The sequence below is a fragment of the Gambusia affinis genome, linkage group LG22 (genome assembly GCF_019740435.1).
Source record: "Gambusia affinis linkage group LG22, SWU_Gaff_1.0, whole genome shotgun sequence".
Lineage (NCBI taxonomy): Eukaryota > Metazoa > Chordata > Actinopteri > Cyprinodontiformes > Poeciliidae > Gambusia > Gambusia affinis.
In genome coordinates, this window is record NC_057889.1 from 9,186,210 (window position 1) to 9,213,919 (window position 27,710).

The 27,710-nt window shown below is 37.7% G+C and overlaps 1 protein-coding gene across 9 annotated transcripts in view; it reads left to right on the top strand.

Annotated features, from left to right (window-relative positions):
* otofa (otoferlin a) overlaps positions 1–25,107 on the top strand; it is a 67,168-nt gene extending 42,061 nt beyond the window's left edge. For 2 of the 9 annotated variants that reach the window (XM_044107382.1, XM_044107388.1), the window contains 38 exons: positions 974–1,036; positions 1,185–1,269; positions 1,437–1,596; positions 2,017–2,203; positions 2,708–2,894; positions 3,758–3,981; positions 4,107–4,215; positions 4,300–4,486; positions 4,568–4,688; positions 5,490–5,590; positions 6,025–6,115; positions 6,371–6,487; positions 6,591–6,743; positions 7,041–7,224; positions 7,410–7,534; positions 7,622–7,756; positions 8,180–8,341; positions 8,540–8,611; positions 9,359–9,478; positions 9,550–9,711; positions 10,428–10,590; positions 10,871–11,037; positions 11,229–11,258; positions 11,381–11,518; positions 11,609–11,684; positions 12,406–12,548; positions 12,622–12,756; positions 13,276–13,413; positions 13,507–13,634; positions 13,771–13,941; positions 14,409–14,569; positions 14,739–14,881; positions 14,961–15,049; positions 15,312–15,410; positions 18,914–19,155; positions 19,463–19,641; positions 19,897–19,997; positions 20,383–22,243. In XM_044107382.1, the coding sequence (XP_043963317.1) occupies positions 974–1,036; positions 1,185–1,269; positions 1,437–1,596; positions 2,017–2,203; positions 2,708–2,894; positions 3,758–3,981; positions 4,107–4,215; positions 4,300–4,486; positions 4,568–4,688; positions 5,490–5,590; positions 6,025–6,115; positions 6,371–6,487; positions 6,591–6,743; positions 7,041–7,224; positions 7,410–7,534; positions 7,622–7,756; positions 8,180–8,341; positions 8,540–8,611; positions 9,359–9,478; positions 9,550–9,711; positions 10,428–10,590; positions 10,871–11,037; positions 11,229–11,258; positions 11,381–11,518; positions 11,609–11,684; positions 12,406–12,548; positions 12,622–12,756; positions 13,276–13,413; positions 13,507–13,634; positions 13,771–13,941; positions 14,409–14,569; positions 14,739–14,881; positions 14,961–15,049; positions 15,312–15,410; positions 18,914–19,155; positions 19,463–19,641; positions 19,897–19,997; positions 20,383–20,563 (5,229 nt within the window). In that variant the 3' untranslated portion in view covers positions 20,564–22,243. Of the gene's footprint in view, positions 1–973; positions 1,037–1,184; positions 1,270–1,436; positions 1,597–2,016; positions 2,204–2,707; positions 2,895–3,757; positions 3,982–4,106; positions 4,216–4,299; positions 4,487–4,567; positions 4,689–5,489; positions 5,591–6,024; positions 6,116–6,370; positions 6,488–6,590; positions 6,744–7,040; positions 7,225–7,409; positions 7,535–7,621; positions 7,757–8,179; positions 8,342–8,539; positions 8,612–9,358; positions 9,479–9,549; positions 9,712–10,427; positions 10,591–10,870; positions 11,038–11,228; positions 11,259–11,380; positions 11,519–11,608; positions 11,685–12,405; positions 12,549–12,621; positions 12,757–13,275; positions 13,414–13,506; positions 13,635–13,770; positions 13,942–14,408; positions 14,570–14,738; positions 14,882–14,960; positions 15,050–15,311; positions 15,411–15,617; positions 15,717–18,913; positions 19,156–19,462; positions 19,642–19,896; positions 19,998–20,382 lie in introns of all 9 variants that reach the window. The other 7 variants (XM_044107383.1, XM_044107380.1, XM_044107385.1 and 4 more) reach the window with 7 other exon arrangements.
* The last annotated feature ends 2,603 nt before the right edge of the window (positions 25,108–27,710 follow it).

Consider the following 27,710-nt stretch of genomic DNA (forward strand, 5'->3'; position numbering starts at 1 on the left):
TCTTTTTTGCACAAAGATCATGTGAAATTGATCGATATTACTGCCTAATTTTCACCAGTGAAGCTACATGTTCTAGGCAAATAATGCCTCAAATTAATTCATGTTGGGTTAGAAAGCAATGCTTTTAAAATAAATAACTGTTTTTACAGTCCTTACCATTAAGATTGACTTAACTACATAGAGTAGATTAATTTATGTTTTCATAGCTCATTATATAATGAAAATCAAGGGATTTATTTTACCTTTCTCTTTATTATTTTCTATGTAAGTTAAACAATTTTACTTAGATAATTGATAGGTTTTCTTGTTGAAAAATATTTAAGGCTCTATTAAAGTTGAGATTTAAATGATCCAATATTGGATTTTTACGCTAAGATTTTACTGTCATTTCTTTCTATCAATGAAAACTTAAAATCAACATGCGCAATAGCAAGAGTCTGTTGATGCGTCTATGCATTATTATATTATTACAAAATGTGCTGACGGCTTCAGTTATTTAAAGCAGCATAACCCCTTGACTTTATTATCGTCTTACCCTAGAAGCTTATGTAAACTAATATATAGGAAAAATCCAAAGTTTCCCATGTCTCACTAAAAACATTGGCTGCTATGTAACCTTGCTGCCGCATATTTTCCAAGGCCTTACCTTTACCTGCATACTGATCCCTGTACTTCAAACAAGCTCATTTCCTGTGAGGATGACATGATAATCCCCTTTGTCCTTACTGAAAAGTTTTGATACTTGTTGTGAATTCTGCAGCTCTCTGTGAACAATCACAGTCTGCACTCAGAACTATCAATCATCTGGTTTTTTTGTATTTGCTCCTGCACCTACTCAGGACCTCAAAGGGGTTTTGAGTCCATCCCAATCTGAGCCAAGTGGAGAAAACATGTGATATTGTACTGTTGATGTTAGAGGCAGAAGTAAATATACTGGAATTTAATGGTAAACCCCGTTTCTCTACTATTTTAGTATTTTGTCTTCGATTTCCACGTCCCACCAGACGTCATGTTTGACAAGATCATCAAGCTCTCGGTTAGTAATCCATACTATTTAAAGAAACTCTTTCTCATCTCATCATCTCAGTGTAAATTTTAAGAATTAAATTTAAAAATCCAATTTTTCTTGTGAAAATCAGTTCCATAATTGTATTTTTAGTTCACTTCCCTTTGTGTCTACTTAGGTTATTCATTCTAAAAACCTTTTAAGAAGCGGGACGTTGGTGGGAACCTTTAAGATGGATGTTGGGACCGTTTACTCTCAGCCCGGTAAGCTAACATTTTTATCTCCAGTAAGCAGTAGCTGATGACTCTGGCTGTCAGTATGCAAAAGAGTTTATAAAAATATTTGTTTGACAAGAAGAATCCACTGCTTTGAATTGAATATTTTGTCATTTTTGCTGGTTTAACAATGCATCTATCGGCATCTGTCACAGAACACCAGTTCTATCACAAATGGGCCATCCTATCTGATCCCGGTGATATCACAGCGGGGTGCAAAGGATATGTAAAGTGTGACATTGCAGTTGTCGGGAAAGGTGATAACATCAAGACGCCGCATAAAGCCAATGAGACTGATGAGGACGACATAGAAGGGTGATATGTTGTTTCTATCTCTTAAAACTAGATTTCTTCACAAGATTAAAACTCCTGCTTGCTGCAGTCAGCTGCATATTGAAACTTATTCATTTATATTACTGTATTATATACATCTGTGTGTCATTTCCCCTCAAAATAAGTTAGTGTCTTGAAATATTTTTATAACAAATTGATATTCTGAACATAAAATGCAACTGCAAACAGAGAAGCAAGCATCTATACTTATGCTAATATTTCATAAGACTGAATTTGAAAGATTTCCCTCCAAGCTCAAACAAAGTCTGTCTTATCAATAATCATCCAATATCTATGAATGCCTCAAGATTTAAATTTCTGAGTGAAAACTTAACAATAGATGCAATCACACTCCGTGGTCTGCTTTCTGAATATATTTTTCTGCTTCTGCTTGTGCTGCAGAAATCTGCTCCTCCCAGAAGGCATCCCAGCAGAGAGGCAATGGGCGAGATTTTATGTGAAGATCCACCGAGCTGAGGGACTTCCTAAAATGAACACCAGCATCATGGCGAATGTGAAAAAGGCCTTTATTGGAGAGAACAGAGACCTTGTTGACCCCTATGTTCAAGTGCAGTTTTCTGGGCAAAAGGTTCTGATTTTTTTTTTCTTTTTCACTCTTTTTCTAAGTGCTCTATTTCTTTTTTTTATGACTCCATGGGGAACATTTGGAGTGAAAAACTCTGTAGGTCTGAGAAAGCATACAGATGTGGATTTGGTTTAGATTTACAGCTTCCCAAAAATTGAAGTATGGTTGGTCACTAAAGGATTTAATTATATTTTAGGGTTATTTTATATTGCTCTCGCCTTATTCTGAAGCAATAAAAATAATTTATTTTGTCAGCCTCAGAAAACCAGCCTCCAATATTTTCACAGTTTTGCTATCTGAAAAGCTCAAATGTGTTTTTCTTAGAATCAGCTGCTGACTTGACACTTCCCTCCAGAAACATAAAATAGATTACACCGTAGAGTACTGTATTGTGATATGTTCATATATAGATAACAATTCCTGCTCCTATGTAAGAAACCATTTCAGCTGTGTGTGTATTTCCCCCGTCTTAGAGTTGAGTGTTAAGTTCCTCCTCTTTATCTCCAGGGAAAGACTTCGGTCCAGAAGAGCAGCTATGAACCAATCTGGAACGAGCAAGTCATCTTCACAGAGCTCTTCCCTCCTCTTTGCAAGAGGATCAAGGTGCAGATTAGAGACTCGGATAAGGTCAATGACGTTGCCATAGGAACCCACTTCATCGATCTACGGAAGATCTCAAACGATGGTGATAAAGGTATCAGTCAAGATACAAGAGGCAGCATGGAAGTCGATTGTCTTCTTAGAAATTTTTGGTGACGGAGCAAGTTTTGTTATTTTTCTGCAGTTTTATAGCATGTGATGATTTGTAGGTCAAACCCTGTTCCTCAAAGATCATTAAATGCATCCAAACTGATGAGCATTTGTCCACGCACTGCTCTGGAAAGGGAAAGTGGAAGGAAAACAGTGAATGGCTTTCCAATTTATTTTACTAGTAAAATCTTAAAAGTATTGTGTGCAATTGTATTTACCCCCCTTACCCAGAGACCCCTAAGTAAAATTCATTTCCACCACAAACATTTTAGAGGTACCTGTTATATTATTCAACTACCAGTTCCAGAAAATTAAGTTTTCCTGGAATTCATTTTCATTGAACTCTTTTTTACCCTGAGCATGCAGGCGAACATTTCCTCAGCCCCATTTTGCATCCAAATTAGGACGTCCAAACTTTTACAAGGCACCAAATATTATACTATAATATAGTCAGCATATAAGAGTTGAAACAACATGTCAAATGGTAGTATGATTCACTTGTACCATCATTTTACTGTTTATGACTTTCATTATTTTTTGAGAAATATGTCAAATTCTACTCATAATCAAATCAAAGTGACAGAGTAATTTCATTATAATTCATTACTGTATATAATTAGCCATGGTTGGAATTCATACGTAAACATGTCAAAAGAGCTCTGTGTTCCCTGCAAAACTCTTTTACAATAGTTTGGATAAAAGGATTTAGAGCTGAATACACTGAATGTAGAACACTGATGTTAATCTCAGCTACAATGTCACCTCAGATCATTTTAAATCTTTTCATTTTATTGTAAACGTCTTCAGGCTTTTTGCCCACCCTGGGTCCAGCCTGGGTCAACATGTACGGCTCCACTCGTCAGTACACTCTAATGGATGAGCACCAGGACCTAAACGATGGTCTCGGCGAAGGCGTGTCCTTCAGAGCACGCCTCCTTATTTCCATAGCGGTGGAGATCCTGGACACAACATCGCCTGAAATCATCTGCTCAACTGATGTTCAGGTGGAGCCTGTCTCCAACATCTCAGAGGTGAAAAGACTCCTTTGGTTTTTAGTGGATACTTGTAAGGGTGCTAAGCAACCAGTATCATTGTTGGGGGGGTTTTTCACCTTCCTCTGGAATAGAAATGCTTATTAGCCTTATTTTTCCACCAGAGCGCCACAGGAAAAATGGAGGAGTTCTTCTTGTTTGGTTCGTTTCTGGAGGCTACTATGATCGACAGGAAGATTGGTGACAAACCGATAAGTTTTGAAATCACAATAGGTATTGGACACTGCTCTTGGTCTTCACACAAAAATCAGCAACTACTGTAACTCTATTCAATCTCTTGAAACACTCTGCCAACAGGAAATTATGGCAACCACATTGATGGTGTGAGCAAATCCTCCTCTGTGAAGAAGAAAAAGAAGGAAGAAGAGAATCAGGAGGAGGAAAATGAGCTGATCCAAAACTCCAGTGAGGATGAGGAAGATGAAGATGCGGACCTCACCTCAGTCTCCTCAACTCCTCCCATGAAGCCTTTCATCACAGACAGGTCTGAGTTGGCTAAAGCAGGAAGAAACTTAAAGAAAAGAAAATCTTTAAAACTTTAAAATTAATTTCCCAAACATTACAGAAACTACTTCCATCTGCCCTACTTTGAAAAGAAACCATGTGTCTACCTCAAGAGCTGGTGGCAGGATCAGAGGAGACGGCTTTATAATTCAAACATGATGGATAAGATTGCAGACAAGTTGGTGAGTTTAACTCTTTCTATGTGACTAATTTAGACCTGTGATCCTCAGGACCATTAATATCTTTTACTGATGAAGTTGAACTTTTTTTTTCCCAGTTTGGACTGAAAATACACAATACAGCCTAATTTATTTCCAAAAACAAAAACTGATCACGCTGCTTTGAATTTATTGTGGCTTTTCTGTAACCCACACACAGGTTTTGTAGCTATACAAAACAAAGTTTGAGGGTTTTAGGTGTAATAACAAGAACAACATTTGGAGGATTCAGTTGAGCTTTTCAAACTAAGAACCCTCTATAAACTATAAAGCATGGTGGTGGTAAGGCCATGCTGAGGAACTGTTTTACACAAAACACTCCCTCAGCTGATTATGATACTAAAATGTAGGAGCCATAAATCCAAATTCGTCAGTGTCAACAAATCAAAATCTAGATGGATGAAACTTTCAAAACTGGTTTAGGAGGGGATGCTGCAGATTATAGTGGCATTAAATCTCTTAAATGATCTTTACCACAAAATATATTGAAATTTAAAATAAACTATGTCTTTTTTTGCTTTGAAGAGTTGTCAAATATTCTGTAAGAGTTATGCCAGGAGTGTAGAGATGGAACATTTAACGAAATATTAGTGAGGGTGTATGCATGCATATACTTTATATATTAGCCTATGTATATAAATCTGACCATGTGTGTGTTACGGTTATTATATGTCTGCATATAATAATAATCTAATGTATTAAGTAGGTATGGTTAGGTATTGTAGTTTTATTAGTTTGACTCTATTTCCTTGTGTGCTCCACCAGGAAGAGGGCTTAAATGATGTTCAAGAGATCATTAAGACAGAGAAGGCCTTTCCGGAGCGCAGACTCAGGGGAGTTTTGGAGGAGCTCACAATTGGATGCAGGTAATCAGATCTGTAGCAAAAATGTTTCGTTATCTTGAAACAAAACCAGAATTGTCAATAGTAAGTAGTAAGTAAGCCCCTATAGAAAGTTTCTCCCAGCAGTGATTATAGAGAAAATGCTGTGATTGTTTTAGGCTGCACCAAAAGGGACTACTTTAGTTTTGATGCTATCTTAAATAATATCTCCCCATATAAAGGCAGTTATCTCCCTCTGGAGAATCTTCCTCCAGCAGACAAACTCATTCATTAAGGGTTTCACTGTGAAACAGGCTGCAGATTTCAGCAATTGCTTTTTTTTCCAGTGAATGATCCGAATGTGTATTTTTAAATTCAGTTTGAGTAGTACAATGCTCTCAATGAGAACCAGCATGACACCGACAGCAATATGTTATGAATACACATTTCTCTGTGTGCTTTTTTTTTTGTTGGTGCAGTCGGTTTGTGACACTTGCCAACAAAGATGTGAACCTAGCAGGCAGAACTAAGCTTGATCGAGAGCGGCTCAAGTCATGCATGAGAGAGATGGTAAGATTTATTCCTCTTGAGCACAGGAGGGAGCTTCAGTGAATTAACGCATCAGTAGTTTCTAATCTTACTGCAGTAGTAAGTACATGAAACAGAAATGCATTTATATGTTAATTATTTCTTGTTGGTCATCTGCATGCATTTACACGATCATGTTGAATTTTCAGTGTCTATTATGTTTGAAATGTGAGAGAAAAATTACATAAAGAAGTCTTTTTTATCATTAAACATTGCTATCATGTTTTACTGCTGCAGGACAGCATGGGACAGCAGGCCAAGCAGATTCGCACGCAGGTGAAGAAAAACACGGTCAAAGAAAAACTCAAGCTGGCGCAGAACTTCCTGCAGAGACTCCGTTTCCTTGCCGACGAGGTAGAAACTTGGTTCTCTGTAATCCTTAATACTCTGTAATAGCTCATGAGTAAGGAAAGAACTCAAGACAGTTTGAAGTTTCCTTTCTTTAAATTATCTCCAGCCTCAGCACAGCATCCCAGATGTTTTCATCTGGATGATGAGTAACAACAAGCGCATCGCCTATGCCCGAATTCCTTCCAAAGACATTCTGTACTCTGTGGTGGATGAAGAGACTGGCAAAGACTGTGGAAAAGTCAAAGCAGTCTTCCTCAAGGTACCACCACCCATATCCGTCTTCAGTCAGTCCTCCTTTCTTAACTTTATAAAGATCTGATCACAGATTAACATGAAGGCATCATGGCTATGAATAATTGATTATTTGGACGTGTGATGATGCTATACAACAAATAACATTAGTGTTCGTAATACACTAAAAGAAATATGCAAAAGTTAGTATTTTCTGTGGATTACTTCTGAGTCATAATATTAGACATACAGACTCAAATGTGCACAGTTTTTTTGTGGGGGCTTTAGGTTTTAATGACTTCATATTAATATTCATTGTCCACAGCTGCCTGGTAAAAAAGGGTTTGGCCCTGCTGGCTGGACAGTCCAGGCTAAGCTGGAGTTATATCTGTGGCTCGGCCTCAACAAGAGCCGGAAGGATTTCCTAAATGGTCTCCCGAATGGTTTTGAAGAGATCAGAGCCACCAAAACAGGCCATGGGCTTCCTCCAGTCACCCTTGTCTATGACAGTAAGTAGTGTGTAATTAGTGAAAATGGAAAGCTGTGAGCTCTACTAATCTGTTTTTAAACTTTCATCACATCTATTGTCTTTGAATAGTTTAGCAACCGACTTTTAAAGAGAGAGTCATTTCTTGATGCAGAAAAAATGTGTTGGAATAAAAAGTAAAAACTCCGTGTTTATGGTTTTCACCAGTGAAGCAGGTGTTTCAGCTCCGAGCTCACATGTACCAGGCCCGCAGTCTGTTTGCTGCTGACAGCAGTGGGCTTTCAGACCCCTTTGCTCGGGTTTTCTTCTCCTCACAAAGCCAGGTTACTGAGGTAACAGAGGTCTTACTGTACTCTTCCCACTTCTGTGTGAGTTTTTTGTATCGATTCACGTGCAAACCATGCTGTTGTGTGCCGCAGGTTCTAAATGAGACCCTCTGCCCCACATGGGACCAGCTGCTGGTGTTTGATGATGTCGAGTTGTTTGGAGAGGCTACTGAGCTCAGAGATGACCCTCCAATCATTGTTGTTGAATTCTATGACCAAGACACTGTGGTAAGATCCTTTGATTTGATGCTAAGCTTTAAAATATACCAGTGAAACAATAAAAATAACTGAAGATTTTGGCCATTTAAACTAAAATCTCTGCTTTTCCATCCCTCATTCCTTCTGTCTGTCCACCCTTGTTTTGTTTTTTTTCCTGCATATTTTTCATTTATGTTCTCACTTAATTTTACTAAATAGAGTACTCATATTATAACTTATATATCACTCATTGTAAATATTTAATCATGATTATGTAAATCTACTAAAAGTTGTACTAACAGTAATTGAACAATATTCCAGCATTGCACCACTTTGTCTAATAGTGACACCAAGTGACTGTTATTGGTAACTGCACCCGGACCTGCGTCTAATCCCCGTCCCTTATCCCCTCAACTTTTGCCTCACTGTTATGTCACACAATGTGGTGCACAGGGAAAGGCAGAGTTTATAGGTCGGACGTTTGCAAAGCCCACCATTAAGATGTGTGACGAGCCTTACGGACCCCCAAGGTTCCCCCCACAACTGGAGTATTACCAGATATACAGAGGGAACAGCATTGCAGGAGAGCTGCTGGCTGCTTTCGAGCTACTGCAGGTAACAGAGGAAACACAGTTAACCATGCTGCTTAAAGATGCTACTTGTGAGATCACAGATTTTCATTTTAGAAATTTGGTATGATCCCTTTTCCATTTTTGTTGTAAAAATCCTTCCTTCATCTTCCTTCCATCCTCATCACTATAACTATTTTCCCCTTAAATCAATGTTTTGTCTTTTGACTACTACTTCTTACAGATACCTTTTGATGCGGAGGAAATCAGGCGAGCTCTAATCGCTGTCCATGACTTTGCTGTTCCTCAAATAAAGGTCCTCTTTAAACTCTTTTTTTTTTCATTTCACTTTATCTTGCTCTCCTAATTGTTTTTCCATATTCATCAGTGTTGTATATCCTTTCACTTTCACTTCTTCACACTTGATTGTTTTTAAGATAGAATTTTGGTAAAAACTAATAATGTAGGACTTTTAACCGTGATTTTTTTTCAGGAGTACGGTAGCATAAGACGTATATGACAATGAACTTAAAAACAAGAATTGGGTGCATACATATAGTCTTAAACAAATCTAACACTTCCATTATTTTTTTGGGGTACTTAGCAAGTAGCAGAAAATGACATGTAGTGAGAATAATGCTAACTCAATATTTGAACACTTTGTATCAAAAATAGTAAAGCATTTTTAAATTTAACTTTCTAGCATTTCTCTTTTAAGCATGACTTTAAATTTGATTCACTGTGCAGAGTCAAACTGGCGTCTTTCAGTTAATAGTAGACTTGAATGTTGGTGGTTCCAGGGTTGTTCTTTTAATTTCATCAGTTATGCTTAAAAGTGTCCCCCAGTGCTGAAAAGAACAAATTCTTGTTCTTTCAAAAACATTGACTTTGTGTGTTGCATAATATGATTGCTCTATATAAATAACATTCCATGATGAGTGAACTGTACGTAAAAGTCTGACTAGTACTACAAATGATTAAACGCATCCACTGGGGCTGTAGGAAATATATCTGATAATATGTCTTAACCCAGTTATGTTCCTGACCTTTCACCTCACATTAGGTTGGTCAAGGAGGCAGGGCTGACCTTCCTCCCCTCGAAGGGCCGACGGACTCAGAGCGTGGACCCATCCTTCCTGTTCCCCTGGGCATACGTCCCGTCCTGAGTCGCTACCGCATAGAGGTGAACTACGATTTTGTGTTTTGAGCTTTACAGGTTACCTCCATCTCACTCTTCTTTATTTCCCAATTCAGGTATTATTCTGGGGATTAAGGGACCTGAAAAGGATCAATTTGGCCCAAGTTGATCGACCCCGGGTGGACATCGAGTGTGCAGGTCGAGGAGTTCAATCTGCCCTCATTCAGAACTACAAGAAGAATCCCAACTTCAGCACCCTGGTCAAATGGTTTGAAGTGGTAAGTTTGCGTGATTTATGCCGTCTCTGTTCTAGCAAAGGTTAAGCCATCACTCCTTCATCACAGCCAATTATAGTTGTATGTATGAGGTTCTTTGAAAATACTTTTTATCCCTTCATTCTCTGCAGTTATTGCAGAATGTTGCTGAGAGTTGTTACATAAAGCATGAAATTGAAGTATGCAACTCCTTTGTTGGTCTCCCTCCACTTATTTCCTATCAGTTACAGAATTTATTTCAAGATTTTATTGTTGACTTTTAAGGCTCTTAATGTACTGTCCCTATTTTATTGGCAGGATTTTTACATGATCATGTTTCATATGGAAACTATATAAAAGCATCCAGTCCAGTGGATGCTTTTAGATGTTCCTTGATCTAAACTGAAACGTAGAGGTGATTACACATTATATTTGGGGAACTGCCTGTTGCACTATATAAGAACTGTGGAAACCTTACAAATCTTTAAGCTGATTTTTATATCTACAGCTTTTGACTTGGGTGGACAATTTCATATTTATATCTGTTTATGCCCTTTTTTTCTCTTCTAATGTATTGCAATGTGTTTTCTGCAAACATTTTTGTTCTATCAATACTTCTCACCTTCTCACTTATTGCCTTCTCATGTAATTTCACTGTTTTCTAAAGTCTTATTCATTGCTTTTTGAGCCCTTCATTATGTTTAATCACTGACCTTGATAATGACATTTTGTTACAACAGGACCTGCCAGAAAATGAGCTTCTCCATCCTCCTCTTAACATCCGGGTGGTGGACTGCAGAGCATTTGGACGCTACATCCTGGTGGGGTCCCACGCTGTTTCCATCCTCAGACACTTTATTTACAGTCCTCCAGACAAAAGCTGCAACAATTGGGCCACTGCAGGTATTTACAGCCTAAAGTATCTTTTGCATTTATTAGTTTTTTGTATTTCTAAGTTGACATTTTTTTCACTCAATAAAACAATAAGTAATAGAATACTTTTATTCAACTTCATATTTCTGTTTTAATGACTTTTTCTGCTTACTTTCATTCCTCAAAATCCCTCTTGTGGATATCTTACCTCTATTTTCTTATCTTGTTCCTCTCTTGCATGCCTCCTCTTGTCTTGTCCTTTCCTCCTGCCCACTGCTGCTGCTGTCTTTCATCATCGGCTTCCTTCCAGCTAAGCTAATGAATGGCTACATGGTTCTAACCAATGGCTGCTCCCAAGCTCGCTCATCACCCAGCCTTTCTTCCCGCACCTTCTCTCGTCCCGCAGGTGACGTCTCCGTCAACCTAGAAGCCGAACCCCCAATCCGAAAGATGGACACAGTTGTCAAGTTGGACGCTGTAAGGATTTATGTCCTGTACTTCAAGCTGAATAAATACATTTATATCTGTTCTGTATGTACTTCCTTAGATCTCAGAAGTATTACCCTTGCATCTTGTCCTATGCTTTTTACCTGCCGTTGTATTTGTGCTGCTCATTGCTGTATCATCCATTGTGTATTAACCCTTGTGCTGTTTTATGTAATGCCCAGATGTCTGATGCTGTTGTAAAAGTTGACATGGTGAGTAGTTCTGTAGATATTTAGCAGATAAGTTCAGAAGTGCATGCAGTAAACTGTTTCAGAGCCTTGAATGAAAAACCAACAACATTCTGGAATAAATTTATGTCTCTGACTTTTTCAAGAATGAAGACGAGAGTGACAAAGAAAAAAGGAAGAAGAAAAAGAAGAAGAAGGGAGGAGTAGAAGAGGAGGAAGAGACAGATGAGCGAGTGCTGGACTGGTGGTCCAAGTATTTTGCCTCCATTGAGACGCTGAAGGAGGTTGTATGCTGTTCTTTCCAGCTCTGTTCACTCATTTTTATGTTTTCTTCTTTTGTTAATCTTGTTCTGTATTTTTTGCTGGTCTGTTAGAACCTCAGATCCCAGGAAGCAGCTCACGTAGAGGCAGAGGAGAGAGAAGACCTCGAGATAGCAGCTGAGGCAGCAGGTATTTAACTTTTACAGAATATATACAACAAATATAAAATCTTTGATATTGACATATTTGTGCACATTTTCTGCCTTTAATTTCTGTTTAGAACAATGAGAGCTATTCTGATTCTCCATCGTTAATTGTTTTTGCAGGGGAAATATTTTCACAATTTGTCACATTACAGACACAAGCTTCAGTGCATTTTGTTTTAAGTAGAACATCAATTTTCAAATCTTGCCACAGAGACTCGTATATTTAGAATTTACCACCAAGTCTGTCAGTGTAACACTTGAATATGTATTGCTCTAGACTGTGATGTTTAAATCCTCTGGTTTTATGTTCTATCAGGTAATTTATTTAGTCCTGCTGAAGATTAACCTCAGTGGAGTTTTTTGTATTTTGTAATCTATGGTAATATAAGTCATGAACAGCAACTAATTTTGGTAATAGCACAAGTTGTTTTTTTTAATTTATTTATTTATAACTTTTAGAGGTTTTTTTTATTATTATTTTATTTTAAAAGTGCCTCATTTGGATTCCTGCAGCAACACCAAAAGAGTAACTCCTGTCTAATATTGTACAAGTTAATGACGATCAGAGCATATCATGTGATTTCAGCATTTTAGGGAAATGTACTATTTATGATAAAAGGCTTCGAACACAACATGTTTTGTACTTCTACATCTAATCATCTTCATGATTCCATTTGAACTTAAACGTTTCTCATTCTGATCAGATATCAGACCCGATGACCTCCATCTTAAAGGCTCCAAAATGAAAGAAAGGTTCAAAGAGAAGAAGAGCTCCAAGCAGAAGAAGAGTCATGCTGCTGACGGCTCAGAGAAGCGACCCCCTAAAGCAAGAGTGGATGAGCTAGTGGTGAGTTTCTCAGGCAGCAAGCCAGCAAACAGCTAAGTACATTTGAATTTTTCATGCTGCCTGGCTCATGCAGGTGTACAACAAAGAGCTGGAGAGTGAGTATGGCAACTTTGAGGATTGGCTTCACACGTTCAACTTGTACAGAGGAAAAGCTGGAGATGATGACGAACACACCCTGGATGATGACCGGATTGTAGGCAGATTCAAGGTAGGAACACGGAGTGGAAATATCTCTGACTCAACCAGCTCGGATGCTACTGCCATAATAATCAATCTCATTTGTCAAAGATTTACATAAAGAAGGCAGTCATTTAACATACCTAGAAATCAAGCATACAGAAATACAGCTAGATTCAATAAACTATTGGCTGATTGACTTGTATTTTATCAAATAAGGTCAACGTAAGATTGTTTTCTAATCGTACAGAGTAGAAACAGATTCAGTGTATGTTCTGTTTTTCAGGATTTAGTTAATTTATACAACTCTTATTATGACTGAAAAGTAGTTTGAATTAAAGACACTGAAAATATTTAAAGAATTTGCCTACTTCTACATAGGATTGCAAAATTCTTGAAGGATTTCTTGTAAACAAATGGTTTATATGCATAAATTGACTTTGAGCCACACAAGATACAATGTTTAAAGTTGCCTCTCTGAGTGGAAATGTCGGTGATTTGCTGACTCTGGTAATTTTCTTAACAATTTGTCCATCTCTTTGTGATCCAGGGCTCTTTATGTATGTACAAAGTACCACTTTCTCAGGAGATTACAAGAGAAGCTGGGTATGATCCCAATATGGGGATGTTCCAGAGCATTCCACATAACGACCCCATCCACGTTCTTGTTCGTGTCTATGTGGTCAGGGTGGGTGACATTCTTGATGTTGGACTCAATCCAAGAGTGATTTAAGAATGCATAAGACATTTTAAATGAATATTCCTTTTACTTTCTTGTCAGGCCACAGACCTTCATCCAGCTGATATCAATGGGAAGGCTGATCCATACATCGTCATTAAGCTGGGCAAATCAGAAATCAAAGACAAAGAGAACTACATCTCCAAGCAACTCAACCCTGTATTTGGCAAGTGAGTGGAGAAAAAGCTACTTTAAGCTCCCTGTAGTTACTGAATACAAATGGTAGAAGTGAGATATGGTGAAATAATTTTCCCAAGTCTGCATTTTTTTTTATGTATCTGTGTGTATCTTCTTCTTCTTGTTCAGATCCTTTGACATCGAAGCCACCTTCCCCATGGAGTCGATGTTGACAGTGTCTGTGTATGACTGGGATTTGGTCGGCACAGACGACCTGATTGGAGAAACAAAGATTGACCTGGAGAATCGGTTTTACAGCAAATTCAGAGCCACATGTGGGATTGCATCCAACTATTCTATGTGAGTAACTTTATACTTTATTCTGTGAGTTATTTCTTCAGCTGTCTGGAGTTTTCTGTTCTTCAAATGAAATGAAATATGGGTGTAAAATTTATTAGCATAGTGAGTGTTAGGCTGTCCAGCCTGGGAATGCATCCTGCTTTGTGGTAGCTGAAGATCTTAGATTAGAAGCTAACAGACCAGGCCTGAAAACAAAACTCAAATTGTCATTTATGCTTACATACAAGCTGTGGTGCTTTTGCTGCAGCACAACACAGGTTTCAGTAACACAAAGTTAGAAACATTATTTATTAAATCTCTTGCTTGTATTTATTTCAAAATAGGTGGAATTTCCCCATATGCCAAATATTTAGACAAGTTGAATTTGTGAAAACCAGCTGCAACTCCACCCCACAGGCTGAAAAAGCAGTATCTGGTTGAAATTTTAGTTTAAAGCTTGTAAAATCTCTGTCATCTGTTGACTTTAGGCATGGTTACAACATTTGGCGTGATCCTATGAAACCCAGCCAGATCCTAGCTAAGTTCTGTAAGGAGGGGAAGCTCGATGGACCTCATTATGGGCCGGGAGGAAAAGTTAAAGTCGCGAATCGAATCTTTACTGGACCAACAGAAATAGAGGATGAAAATGGTAAGAATGATTTTTTCTTCTAAAATTGGGAGATCAATAAAAGTACTTCTACAACTGCTTGTTACAATATTCAGAATTATAATTCAAACATTATTCATTGTGTGCGATTTTCAACTTTTAGCGTTTTTGGGCTTCAGTTTGTGCTTTTCTATTTGTATTGATGGTGCAGGTCTGAAGAAGCAAACAGAGGAGCATTTAGCCCTGAGCGTGTTGAACCACTGGGAGGAGATCCCAAGAGTCGGCTGCAAGCTCGTTCCTGAACATGTGGAGACCAGACCTCTTCTGAACCCGGACAAACCTGGAATTGAACAGGTGGGATTAAATCGATTAGTCAAAAGCTGTAAATAAAACCACTCTTGTCATTACAGATTCCTTTTCTCTTCCATAAAAGGGGCGACTTGAGATGTGGGTGGACATGTTTCCAATGGATGTGCCCGCTCCTGGACCTGCAATTGATATATCACCACGGAAACCAAAGAGGTAGGTCCTGAGGAGAACAATAAATAAATGTTACCTTGAATTTTCATAAATTCTACTTCTTATTATTGTCCTGATGACCATTCAGTCAAAAATAAATTTATTTAGGACTTTCAATGTATTTAACAGAATAATATTTATTCCAGCTTAAACTCTGGTGAGCTCCTTTTTTGACCAGGTTTGTCAAATGCAGCTTTTGTATGTAACTTTTAACATTAAACATAAGTGCAACTACAAATGTATGTGTTCCTCCTCCTCTTACTAGATATGAGCTCAGGGTGATTATTTGGAATACTGATGAAGTAATACTGGAAGACGATGATTACTTCACTGGGGAAAAGTCCAGTGACATATTTGTGAGGGGGTAGGTACGGCGGGACAAGGCAGCCTAGCCTCGTCCCGTGGGTGTGAGCTGTATGTGTTTTTGACTGTTAACCATTATTTCTTTTTGTTTTGTTTCCATCTTTTCTTTTTCTGTGTGCGTGATTGTGTCACGTCTTTGTTGTTTGTGGTGCGTCTCCTGTCTGTTCTCCTTTCTCTCCTCTCCGGTTAAAACTCTGCTGGTGTCTAGTTTTGAGCTCCGTGTTATTATTTGGAACACTGATGACGTAATTCTAGAGGACGATGCTTTCTTGACAGGAGAGAAGATGTCTGACATCTATGTCAGGGGGTAAACACACCTTTCCATCGCTTGGCTCGCAGAAATTCCTTGCTTCCCTGCTCCCAAATACCTAGATTAATTTCTCTGTGACTCTGCCTGCTGTAAAGCTACACGGTGCACGCAAAATTGCTTGTTGCAACCACTTTTTCTAACACAACAAAAAGCAATTCCTACTGAAAAAGTACTGCAGTAAGGACCAAACTTCGATAAACGTCGACATTTTACATTAAGAAGAGAGTAATTTAATGTAAACTAAACCTACTGTGACACTCCTAGATTCAATTAAAGAATTTGAAACCATTAGCTGACTAACTTGTATTTTATCAAATAAGGAGGCGATGATAGTGTGCTTTCCGTTTAGATGATAAAAACTAATTCAGAGACTGTTCTGTTCTTCTGAATATCCAGGCTACTGCATCTGAATTTTATTAAAATACACTATTGGATCTTGTGGGAAGCAAAATATCATTATCAATAAAAACTAAATCAATACCCAAATTCTAAAGATTACAAATGACATGTACAGATTATGTCTTACTATAATTTTTGGCTGTAATCACTGATATTATAATTTCACTTGATAAAAGTGAAATAATGATCATTCAATCTTGCATAATTTATACAAGCTTAATCATTTACAGTGTCAGTGGGCAACTGTAGTATTGTCAGGTCACCAGTTCATCATGGAGCCTCTTAGACACATACAACCTTTGACACACACTCACTCCAGAGAGCACTTCAGATTTTCCATTTACATGCATTAAAGTATAATAATATCTTTGCTCTTAGCTATCTGAGAAAAGTTGTCTTTAGTTTAAGGATAAAAAAAATCATAAAGTTTCATAACTTCTGCAGCAAAATCTCAGAAGTCAAAGAAGAAAAAAGTATTTTTTTTACTGTGGCATATTGTTACATTTCCTTTCAGAGTGCATCCAAAACAACAATTGGCTGATAGTCTGAACTCAGATCAAGCTGCAGGGTAGCTGTGTGAAATGTTTCAGCCCGGCCTGAATTTCACTCCAGGAAAGTGGGGATATATCTGCTCTAAATTTTTTTCTAAAGTGGTTTGGTCCTCTACTGCAGCTATATTTAAGGGGGTTTTGAATTTTCAGATTTGAAAAAGAAAAAATGTCTTGCATGGAAGCATACTTTCTTGTACACTCACCAAGCACTTTATTTGGAGCAACATGCTAATACTGGACACGCCTTTTTTCTGCTTAAAAATAAAAATTACAACTATCTTGTTGGATACGAAGGAGATTTGACGTATTACTTTTGCACTGTACCTCAAGAGTCCTTCTTTATGTAGAAATTGCAAGATGGTAAACTCTACAGTGATACTCATAAACATAGGTATCTTTTATCTGTAAGTTATTTTAGCTTACATCCTGTTTTTTTAAGATTTGCTGTCTTGATTGAAAAATCTAATTATGTGGCTCAACCAGTTTAGTCATTTACCATTAATCAAGTATTTCCTCCTGCAGTACTGCTTCTCACAATGCAGTTAGAAACCACCAATTTTTAACGGTAGCTCTGCTCAATCCAAAGGGGCATCAGCTATCAAAGTGCCTAAAAGTTTTCTTCATTTTCTTATTTAAGGAAACCAGCAACATTTTCTAGCGTTATCTCAATCTTGTACATGTGTCCCTAACAAAGTGCTTGGTCATTGTATGCATGCTCGAATGATGTCATTTCTGCAGCCTGGATTTGAAATTAAGAAATAATTTGTTTGTGTAGTTTTTGCTGCCTCCTCACTCCTGCCGCTCTTCACAATAGCCAGTTTTTCCACAGCTGATTTCACCTGTGAATCTGTTGCCCCTTGACTTTACCGTAACACACAGTGTCACGTTCTAAATCATTTCAGCAGCTGTCTAAGCAAAGTCATTGTAGATATAACAAAAGCACATCTTGTGATGTTAAGGGTTCCAATGCAGAATGGACAAATGTGGAATTACCATTATGTATGGATTTAAGTTTGAAGAATAGAGTCTTTGTGTTTACAGATTCCACTCTTGGTTGCATTTTTAATAAATAAAATCTGTCATAAGAAAAAAATATATGGAAAGCAAAAGCGGGATTTGTTCTAATGGGATTTTTCTTAAGGTTATGCGTTTACTACCTTGAAAATAATGTAATTTTTTATCATAACTGTTTGATTATGACACAAATATTTGTAGTTTTTGTGATTTCAATATTAAATATGAAAGTCATGACACTTGGGCAAAATCTGCAGCATTTATGCCACCCCCTGACACAATGTCACCCTAAGTGGTGGACCATGTCACCCATATGAGAAACCATCACTGCAAACAGACGCATGTTTATATAGTTTAATGTTTAAACATGGGATGCTGCATCTCTGCTGTTACGATGGGGCTTCAATGCATAGAGCCCACTAATAACTCTGTAAGCCCCACACACTATAACAAGCTAAATCAAATCCAATTAAATATTTACAGTTAAAGTTAAATATTTAACGCAGAGAAAATTGAATAACATGAAAATTGAAGTTGTGAAAAGTCTAAAATCTTCAAACAGAAAATGTGTTGGAACCCTGGATGTTTCAGATGTAAGCAAGGTTATCTCCCTCTTTATCCAAAATAACATTTCCTGATGCTGTTTCTCGCCTCCACCTACTGCCCATCCTGTTATAAGCATCTCAGTTACCAAATCAAACCACTTTGTTTCATCAAGATTCTTCAAAGATGGCAGAAAATTGATCTACTTATTGGTGTTTTGGAGAACTGAGAGAGCAGCTCTTCTTCTGCCCCCCTGACTCATGAAGCCAGTCTCACTCAACTGTTAATGAAAACAGCTACTTTGATATTTGAAGCTTTAATTTTGTCAAACAATATTTTAAATACATCTTCCTCAGCAATTTGTTTAATTTAAATTTTTATTAACTTTATTTGACATAATGATGAAAATGTTAAATCTGATTTATATTTTAGGAGCCACACTACCTGCTGTGATTTTAGCCTTCTAAAATTACCTTTCTTCTTTCTTCTGTATTGGACTGATTCATTTAGCAAACCTAAATTGTTAAATACAGCAATAAATTTTATTCCAATCACTAAGCTGATATACTAACCAACTGTTGCAAGTTTTTATATGCATGATCTTTATGAACAAACAGCAAAATCTGTTTATATATCATATTGCTTTGGAGACCTGCCTCACTGCTTTTTGTTTCACTGTTTCCAAAGATGGCTGAAAGGGCAACAGGAAGACAAACAGGACACAGATGTGCATTACCACTCCCTAACTGGTGAGGGCAACTTCAACTGGCGCTTCGTCTTCCCATTCGATTACATGGTGGCTGAGGAGAAGATCGTCATCTCTAAGAAAGAGTCCATGTTCTCCTGGGACGAGACTGAATACAAGATCCCTCCTCGTCTCACAATGCAGGTCTGGGATGCCGACCACTTTTCAGCTGATGACTTTCTCGGTAAGGACTTATGATTATTCTCTCTTACTAGACCAGGTTTTAGTCATACTTTGACTTTTTAGATTGAATTGCTGTTGGGTCATTGTTTTAGTGTTGCTGTTGGAGTGGGATATCTTTAGACAAAAACTCTCTGGATCTACTCAAGAGATGCACCCAAGGATTTTACTCAGTCTGAAGGGGCAGGAATATTTGTTGCTTTCCATATGTTTTATGGATCTGTTTTTGGGCTTTTAACAGTGACGCTGCAAACTAATTTATCTGAGAGTGACACCAGAGTCTGACTGCTGCTCATATCACCATTTTCCAGGGGCTATTGAACTGGACCTGAACAGGTTCCCCCGCGGTGCAAAGACAGCCAAGCAGTGCAACCTCGACATGATCCGAAATGAGCAAGAGCTTCCCACCATTTCTATCTTCAAGCAGAAAAGGGTCAAAGGCTGGTGGCCTTTTGTGGCACGTGATGAGAACGACGAGATGGAGCTCACAGTAAGAACATCGTCATCTTCAGAAATGATAGAGACTTCGTAAAATAATAGTTAGAAATATTTCAAATAGCCGCTATATAGGAAGCAACATGGAAAATGGAAGGTAGAGAGGATAGAATAACTACAAAAGTGAAAAACCGTTGTGGCAAAAGAAGGGTTTCTGAAAAGTCATTTTTGCTATATCTTAGCCAATTTTGGAAAATACTTTAAAATTATTATCCAGATTTGTAAAAGGAAAACAATGTTTTGTTTTCAGGGTAAAGTTGAGGCTGAGCTTCACCTTGTGACTGCAGAGGAAGCAGAGAAAAGTCCTGTGGGACTGGGGAGAAATGAGCCGGACCCGCTGGAGAAACCAAAGTAAGACTTTAAATTCAATGGAATCCAATTTTTTACAAATACAGTACAAACACTGGCTTTTCCAGTTAGAAAGTGTGTGGATCCTTTTCCGCAACTCCACTCAAAGGTCTCTTTAGCTTTCCTTTTTTGAACATTCATTCATGATGTGCAATAAGCAGTGTGTCATAAATCAAATTCCAGATGATTTTCTTTTTACCAACACTGCTTTCTGCACTGTTAGAAGGCCACTGTTTCTCCTCCTACCATGTCTTCAACTGTGTCCCTGTCTCTTCCCTTCCCCTCGTCCCTTCCCCTCTTTTTTTGTGCACACAACTCACCCTTTACTCCCACTCTCTGCCTCATCGGCTCTCCTATCCTTCCTCCTCCCCTGCTTTCTTTTGAAAAGCCGTCCGGATACGAGTCTAATGTGGTTTCTGGGCCCTCTGAAGTCACTTCGTTACTTCATCTGGCACAACTACCGCTGGCTGATTCTCAAGGCTCTGGGGCTGATACTGCTGCTGCTCATGCTGGGCCTCTTCCTCTACTCCATCCCTGGCTACCTTGTCAAGAAGATCCTGGGGGCCTGATGCGCTGGTAGCCTCTGCCCCCTCTTCACTGTCTCTGATGGATTCAGCTGTCTTTACTTTCTCCTCTGGTCTCTGCTGTCTCCAACTTTTGTCTCCCTCTACCTTAGAATTAGATCAATCTACACTCATATTGTCGCTTGTGTCTTGTTTTAGTGTCTCTTGGCAACAAGTGTCATTATACATCTCATATGTAGCCACCTGACTGATTTGGAACAAGTGTTTTAAGTAAAGCGTTGGATAAATTGTTTATGACAAGGAGTGGAGTGTTTCAGGGTCACAAAAAAGTTTGGTTTGTAAGGATGCTCCTCTGCAAAATAAAAAATATTACCAGGTTTTTTTTTTATGGGAAAAGAAAGTACACCCTATTAATTCTGTGTTTTTGATACACCTGACTCTAAAATTATTGTGATTATAATGGCAAGTAAGCAAAGCAGACTACAGGTTTAATATTGTTATTTAAAAATATAAAGCCAAAATAGAAAAGTCATATGTGAAAAGCAAAATAAGCCCCATAACTTAATAACTACTAGAACCACCTTAAGAATCAATAACCTAAAATGATTTCCCACGTTGTTGTGAATGGACTCTTCTCTTTGGATCACTCTCCTGCCTTCTTGACCAAATTTCAGCCAAATTTCTGCTATTAGAAAGATACAAAGTTTACATGTTCTGTGGCAACAAATCACGCTCAAATCATTCACCACCGTGCTTTACAGTTGGAGGGAAATCTTTGTATTGCTTTTTGTTTGGTACCATGGATTTTGGCCAAAAATCTTTCCTCTGGTTTAACCTTAGTATTGGGATTCATTCAAATGCAGCTTTCCAAACCTAAGTTGTGTTGCCATTTTCTTTAAAGAGAGAAGATACTTTCTCCTGGGAACCCCTCCAAACCTGTCATGTTGTTGAATATTTTCCCACCGGCCCTGAATCTAATGTTTAACATGTCAACTGGGGACATGCAGACTATGTGATAGAATTTCTGCATTTATCTCAGTTTATTTTAGACTTGCAAATGAAATGTTTGCTTCTTATAAAGCCTTGTTCGCTGCAGGTTCACAAACTTGAAAAACATTTGACTCTTTAAACTGAATTATTTTGCAGATTATTACTTTTTAGCCTAATTACAAATAAACAGTTGTTACTGAAAACCAGTGAGCTTAAAAAAGGGAATTATTTAGACTAAATCAACTCTCTTTTGGGTGTGTTAGTTTGTATTTATAGAGCTACCAGAAAGGAGTGTAGAAACAATGTTGGAGCTGTTGGTCAGTCATCTGTGCATTCTTCCACCCATCTTCCCATTTTTGCCAACCATTATTGTAAAGCTTTGACTGTGATTTGTGCTTTTGTTCCTCTGAATCATTAGATTGATATGAAAGCAATTTGTGAGTAACCTGTTTGACTCACAACTGCAACCTTGCTTTCAATGCACTAATACGGCTTGCTTTTTCTCCCATTTCTGCCCCTGTGCGCCATTGTGTTCTTCATTATCCCTTTTTTACCCCCTTCCTCCTCCAACCCGCCCATCCAATGATTCCACCTGCATGTCGTTTCCAACGTTCCCACTTCCATCCCATCAAACCTTCATCCAGTCGCCCAGATACTACCTTCCTGTGGTTCATGAGCCCGCTGAAAGCCATCCGCTACCTGGTGTGCAACCGCTACAAGTGGCTGATCATCAAGATCGTGCTGGCCCTACTGCTGCTCATCATGATCGGCCTCTTCCTCTACAGCATGCCAGGCTACCTTGTCAAGAAGCTGCTGGGAGCTTAGGGCGATGCTGGGAGAAAGGGGAGGATAATGGGGAGGGTGGGGCTACTACTGGATCCACTACTGGTAGGGAGAAAGACTCTTCTCATCGAATTCACTCTAGTTTTTGTAACACTACCTATTGCTTTAGAATAAGCATCTGGACTTCATCCTTGAACTGCACAGCAATCTGAAACCACAAAATAACCCGATTTACGCTTCTGTAACAATATTTACAGTGGATGTTTCTTTACCCATTTGCACAGTGTTTTATTCATTAACATGGAAAACTGTCAGGTTAGTGGCTAGACGATTGCATGGACATTCATTTCAAGTGATGCTACATTCACTGTCTGATCCTCAAGGGAACAAATGAAGGGGACTCTTGATAACACTTTGACTTCCGTCTGTTTGAGCATTTAAAAGAAATTTATAAAGATTTAGGAAATGGCTTTACAATTCATAATTTAGCTGCAAAAAATACATAGTACACTTAAAGTAAAACTGATGTTTTTATTTTATACTTTTATAGTTCTTTATATTCTACCGCCTATTTATATTTCATCAACCATAAGACCCACAGGGGCATTTTATTTAATAGAACAAAGCAAAATGCAGTGCTGTTAAGTTTTTGAAATATTTTTTCTGGTTTTGAAATGTTTCAGGTCATCAGATAGAGGCTGATGTCATGCAAAGATACCTGAATAAATACAAATAGCTGTTTTAAAATACTAATTTTATTTATGGAACAAAAAAAGCTATCTAACCCAACCTAGCTTTGTGTGAAAAAGTAATCACCATAGTGGTGTAAACATGAACTAAGTGTGATTAATTAATCTTTTTAGGCTGATTTCAATTACAGGCTGAATTCTGACAGAATGATAAAGTCACTTTAGATGTAACCTTACAGACAGCAAAAAGCAAGAAAGTGTTAGAAAGACATTTCTAAGGTTTTGGTTGATGCTGGTGAACCAAAATTACTTCAAGAGAGCATTGATGATTCATCCAAGAGGTCATTTGACAAAAACAACCCAAAACATCTAAAATATTAGAAACCTCTTTTGTCTCCTATAATTTTGGTATAGATAGGTTTTCTTTCACTAATCATGAAATCATCATTATAAACAGCTTTTTAGATGTGTTTGAGTTGTTTAAATGTGACAAAAGCTGAAAATCTTTTCAAGGGGCAGCACTGTATATTTGTAGACATCAAAATCTTTCCAGCTTATCTTATAAGTGGTTTTCGTTTATAAATGCTACAAATAGGTTTAGAGTAAAGTGTTGCAATTCTAACTGTTATAGTTGTTGCAGTTTTTGCACATTTAAATGAGGATAATAAGAAAAAAAAGAGACGCTTTATTTTCCTACTGAATTCAATGAGACAAAGAACAAAATGACTTAAAATATTCCAGGGAAGTAATAAAAAACTTGTTTTGTTCCGATATAGTGTTAAATATTTATTCAATATACTGAGCTGCAGATTGTTCAGATTGGGTCAAACAGTGTTTGTCAAATAATTTGACTTTTATTTTTATTTCTGTACATGTTATTTTGACGACACTTTAGGGGTTTTTTTTCTGATCATGCTTAATCATCATTTTCATGTATAATTGTGTACATGTTGTTCAAGCCCTCGATTTGTCTAATATATTTATTTTAACAGCAATACTTGCATAGCTTCACAATAAGACCTACTGCGTGGAAGGACACAAATTAATTGCAAATATAGTTTGACCAGATCTGATTTAAAAGTCTTCAGAGTAAGAAACAAATACTTCAATTTTCTCTCTTGTCTAGTAGAGTCTTCTGTGTTAATCTGCATGCATCGTTGTGAACAGCGACCGGAGAGGTCATGTGTGTTGGCATGACTTGTCTTTCCAGCTTGATGCAAACCAAATCATCCACCCTGTTGTCTTTAATGTTGCAAATAATGCAAAGATAAGTTCATGATATGATGCAAGTGCATTTGGAGCGTTACAGGAAGTGAAATATTTTCAGCCTGTCTATAATTCAAATGGCATTGTATGTGATGTCCTCTTTGAACTTTATCTGTGATTGACCTCATTTGTGTTGCAATCTGTGTACTACCAACTACAATTATGGATTGCACTAAACTTGCCTGTTTTTTGTTGTTTTTTTGATGAATTTATGTATTTATGTGTGGAAATGTGTGCAATATTTTTGTTTCTTTTAAAATTTGAAATAAACTGAATTCTATGGACAACATATTGTAAACTCATTAAAATAAGAATTTAAAACTTCAATGTAGCACCTGACGTTACAGCAGAAGAAATTAATTTTCTTTAGTTTGAAGGCCTTTGAAACCATCAAATTTCCTGATTGTTTTTTTTTTCTGGTATGGATTCATACCAGAAAAAACTCTCCCATACTCTGATGGGAGAAACACTATCAAGACACAAGCTTATCTAGGAAGATCATGTGACTAGTTTTTGCTTGTTTTTTTAAATGATATGCAATTCATGTAAGATGTTTACACCAATTGGTTATGACGATTCATCTCATTTTAATTTGGAGCTGTTTATTTATTTACTTGAACTGCTATTTTCTAGAGTGAAACGTCCATCATTACGAAGACAAAAAACAGAATTAATTGCAAGATTATTGTGGATTTTCTCCATTTTATGCAGGTTCACATTGTACATGCAGTTTCAAATATATATAATCTAACATTTGCACAAGTATCATTTCATTTTTAAGCTTTGAAACGTGAAACAGAAGACTATGAAGACAGAGGTTTACCTGGCTCTGTGCTGCCATCTAGTGGTGCTTTTTATTTTATATCTATTGCTTGTTCCTGGTTCATTTTGTTCAAAAATATTTTTTTATTTAAAATTTTAACTATTTATTGAGAAAGTGTAAAAGAAAAACTGTAACTTAACAAAATACGTTAATAAAAAATAATGAATATTTTGTGCAACTGTTAAATAGTCCAACCTTTCTTTGAGGTGATGTAAGGAATTAAAAGAAAGAGAATTTTATTTACAGAGGCATTTTCAGATAAAAGGCATATAATATATAATTTATATACATATGCATCTTAAATCCTTACAGCTCTAGACACGATTCTTGGTCTATACATTACAAGTTTTATGTATTGCAGCCTTAGAAAAGATGCCTTGCATCTGAGTAACATCATAAATGTTCATAGCATATCAGTGCTACTGAACTTTAGGTGGCACTACAGTTCTTTGAATGGCAAACCAACCTCAGTGAAGGGTTTTATTTTCAACAGCAGCGTGTTTGGAGCACATGTTGCTGCACAAGCCGCATAATCACAAACACAGCTCCAAAGACTCACATGCACAACCATTTTCCAACTAATAAATGTCTCCTCAAGCTGATGGCAAGATGGGGCCTGCCTGGTTGCACACACAAATAAACCTCCGCTCGGGTCAGATGTTCTTGCCCTGAAGAGTGACCCCCCTCCCACCTTTCCCTGCTCTTATCCCCTCAGGGAACCTCAGCGCTCTTTCTCCCTTCAAGTGGTTTTGGCTGCCGCTGAGCCACAAGGGATGCAAGTCAGCAGGCAAAGGTTTCTGACATATGATCCAGCATCTGTGATGTCACCAACAGCTGACTTGTCTTAAGACCTTTGAGAAAGGGGGCTCTTGTTGCCGACAAACCCTTAGCTGGAACTCTTGGTGCTTATGCATCAAGCTGCTGCGATTAGAAACTGAATGACTGCTATTAGAGAGTGATTCTATAATCTATCTAATACCATAAGCCAGGGCTTGACAGACTTTGACCCAACTCACAGGTGTATAATACGTCTTATTCAATCTGCATATGCTCTGAAGGAGTGTGTGTTCAATTGTTTAATTCCTCCTCAGGGCAAAATGTTTATGCCTTGTTCAACAAAGCATTTTATTCTTCGCATGGGGGTTGAGAGGTGTGTAATCTAAGCCTGACCTTTAGCCAGTTAACTAACTGACAACTTAGAGTGTTGTTGGTGGATGGGGTTGCATAACATTGAAAATCCTAACTAACTCTTAATATTGGCTTAATGAAACACGGGCTGGCTCCCTCAGAACATTGGATGTACTTTGTAGAATATGGTAGAGTGGAGGATGATTGCAGCAGAAAACACAGAGGCATTTAGTCTAGAGGAGGCCGTGACCTCGCCGAGAAAAGAGCAAAACATGGAATTTAATAATTGGGGTTTAATAAAGGAAAAACAGGAGGCTGGGATCATTGACAGCATGGCAAGCTTCTCTCTGCTCCTTCAAATATGGCCTTGTCTCAAGGTAACGTGGAAAGCAAAGTATGTTCTCTGCTATCTGCAAAAAGGAGCTCAGCATAACTACTGTCTCTGAATTTTCTAACTGCAGCACTTCAACTTTTAAACATTAGAAGTGAGAGAGGGGCTTTCTGATTGAAGAAATTAAAATGTATTCACCTGCTGCACGATGCCTGTGCAAATGAGACCACTTATGCTCTATTACAGTCATCCTGTTTTAGCTATTTATATCTTTTAAGTTTGACTCATCACGTTAAACATCAACATTCTTCACTTCAGCGTTAGTCCTCACTTCAGAGTTTCCTCCAGAGCTTTGAGTGAATTACCAGGTTAACACGTTCTCTAAGCTGAGAGCTAAAGACAAAGGAATGAATGGATTAGACAGAAAGAGCATTTCAGTGCCTGAGTGAGCATTTAACTGTTTGTGTATTCTAAATTATTACAAAGTGCCTTGCAAATGTTTTAATTAATGCCATGTTACATCCACAAATCATTTCCCATGATAGACTAACACAAAAATGAACAAGATTCTGGAGTAGAAGTAAATGCATACGTGTTTTTCAAACCTTTTTACAAAGGAAATTTTGAAAAAGGCGTAGATTAGATAGAGAGCATCTGTAAATATACATTTATAAGTCTTGCCACAGATTTTCAATTGTCTTCAGGTCTCAACTTTGACAGAACCACTAACACTTGGGGAAGCTACCTTTATTGAGCAACCTCTAACATTTTTACATTTAGCTCCATCCATTTTCCCATCAACGTTGACCAGCATTTCTATTCCCAAAGTAGAAAATCCTCCAAACAGCCTGATGTTCCCACAACGAGGCTGCTGCATCCAGGATTATTTCAGTTTGCCACCACAAGTAACATTTTGCATGTAGGCCAAAACGTTAGTTTTGCTCTACCCTGACCTTATTTTATTTTCTGTCCTATAGACAAGATTATGAAGAACTGCAAATAGGACTTCTTACCTACAGACATTTTTCCAAGTCATTGTATTTTATAACTCAAATATTTGTACAATAATATGTGTGATGTTAACACTATCGCAAGGAATGAAACTTGTTACAACAGTCACTTTTGAAAGAATAGGCTTGACAATAAGAGTAAAACTAAAAGTGCCCTTGTTGTCTTTAGATG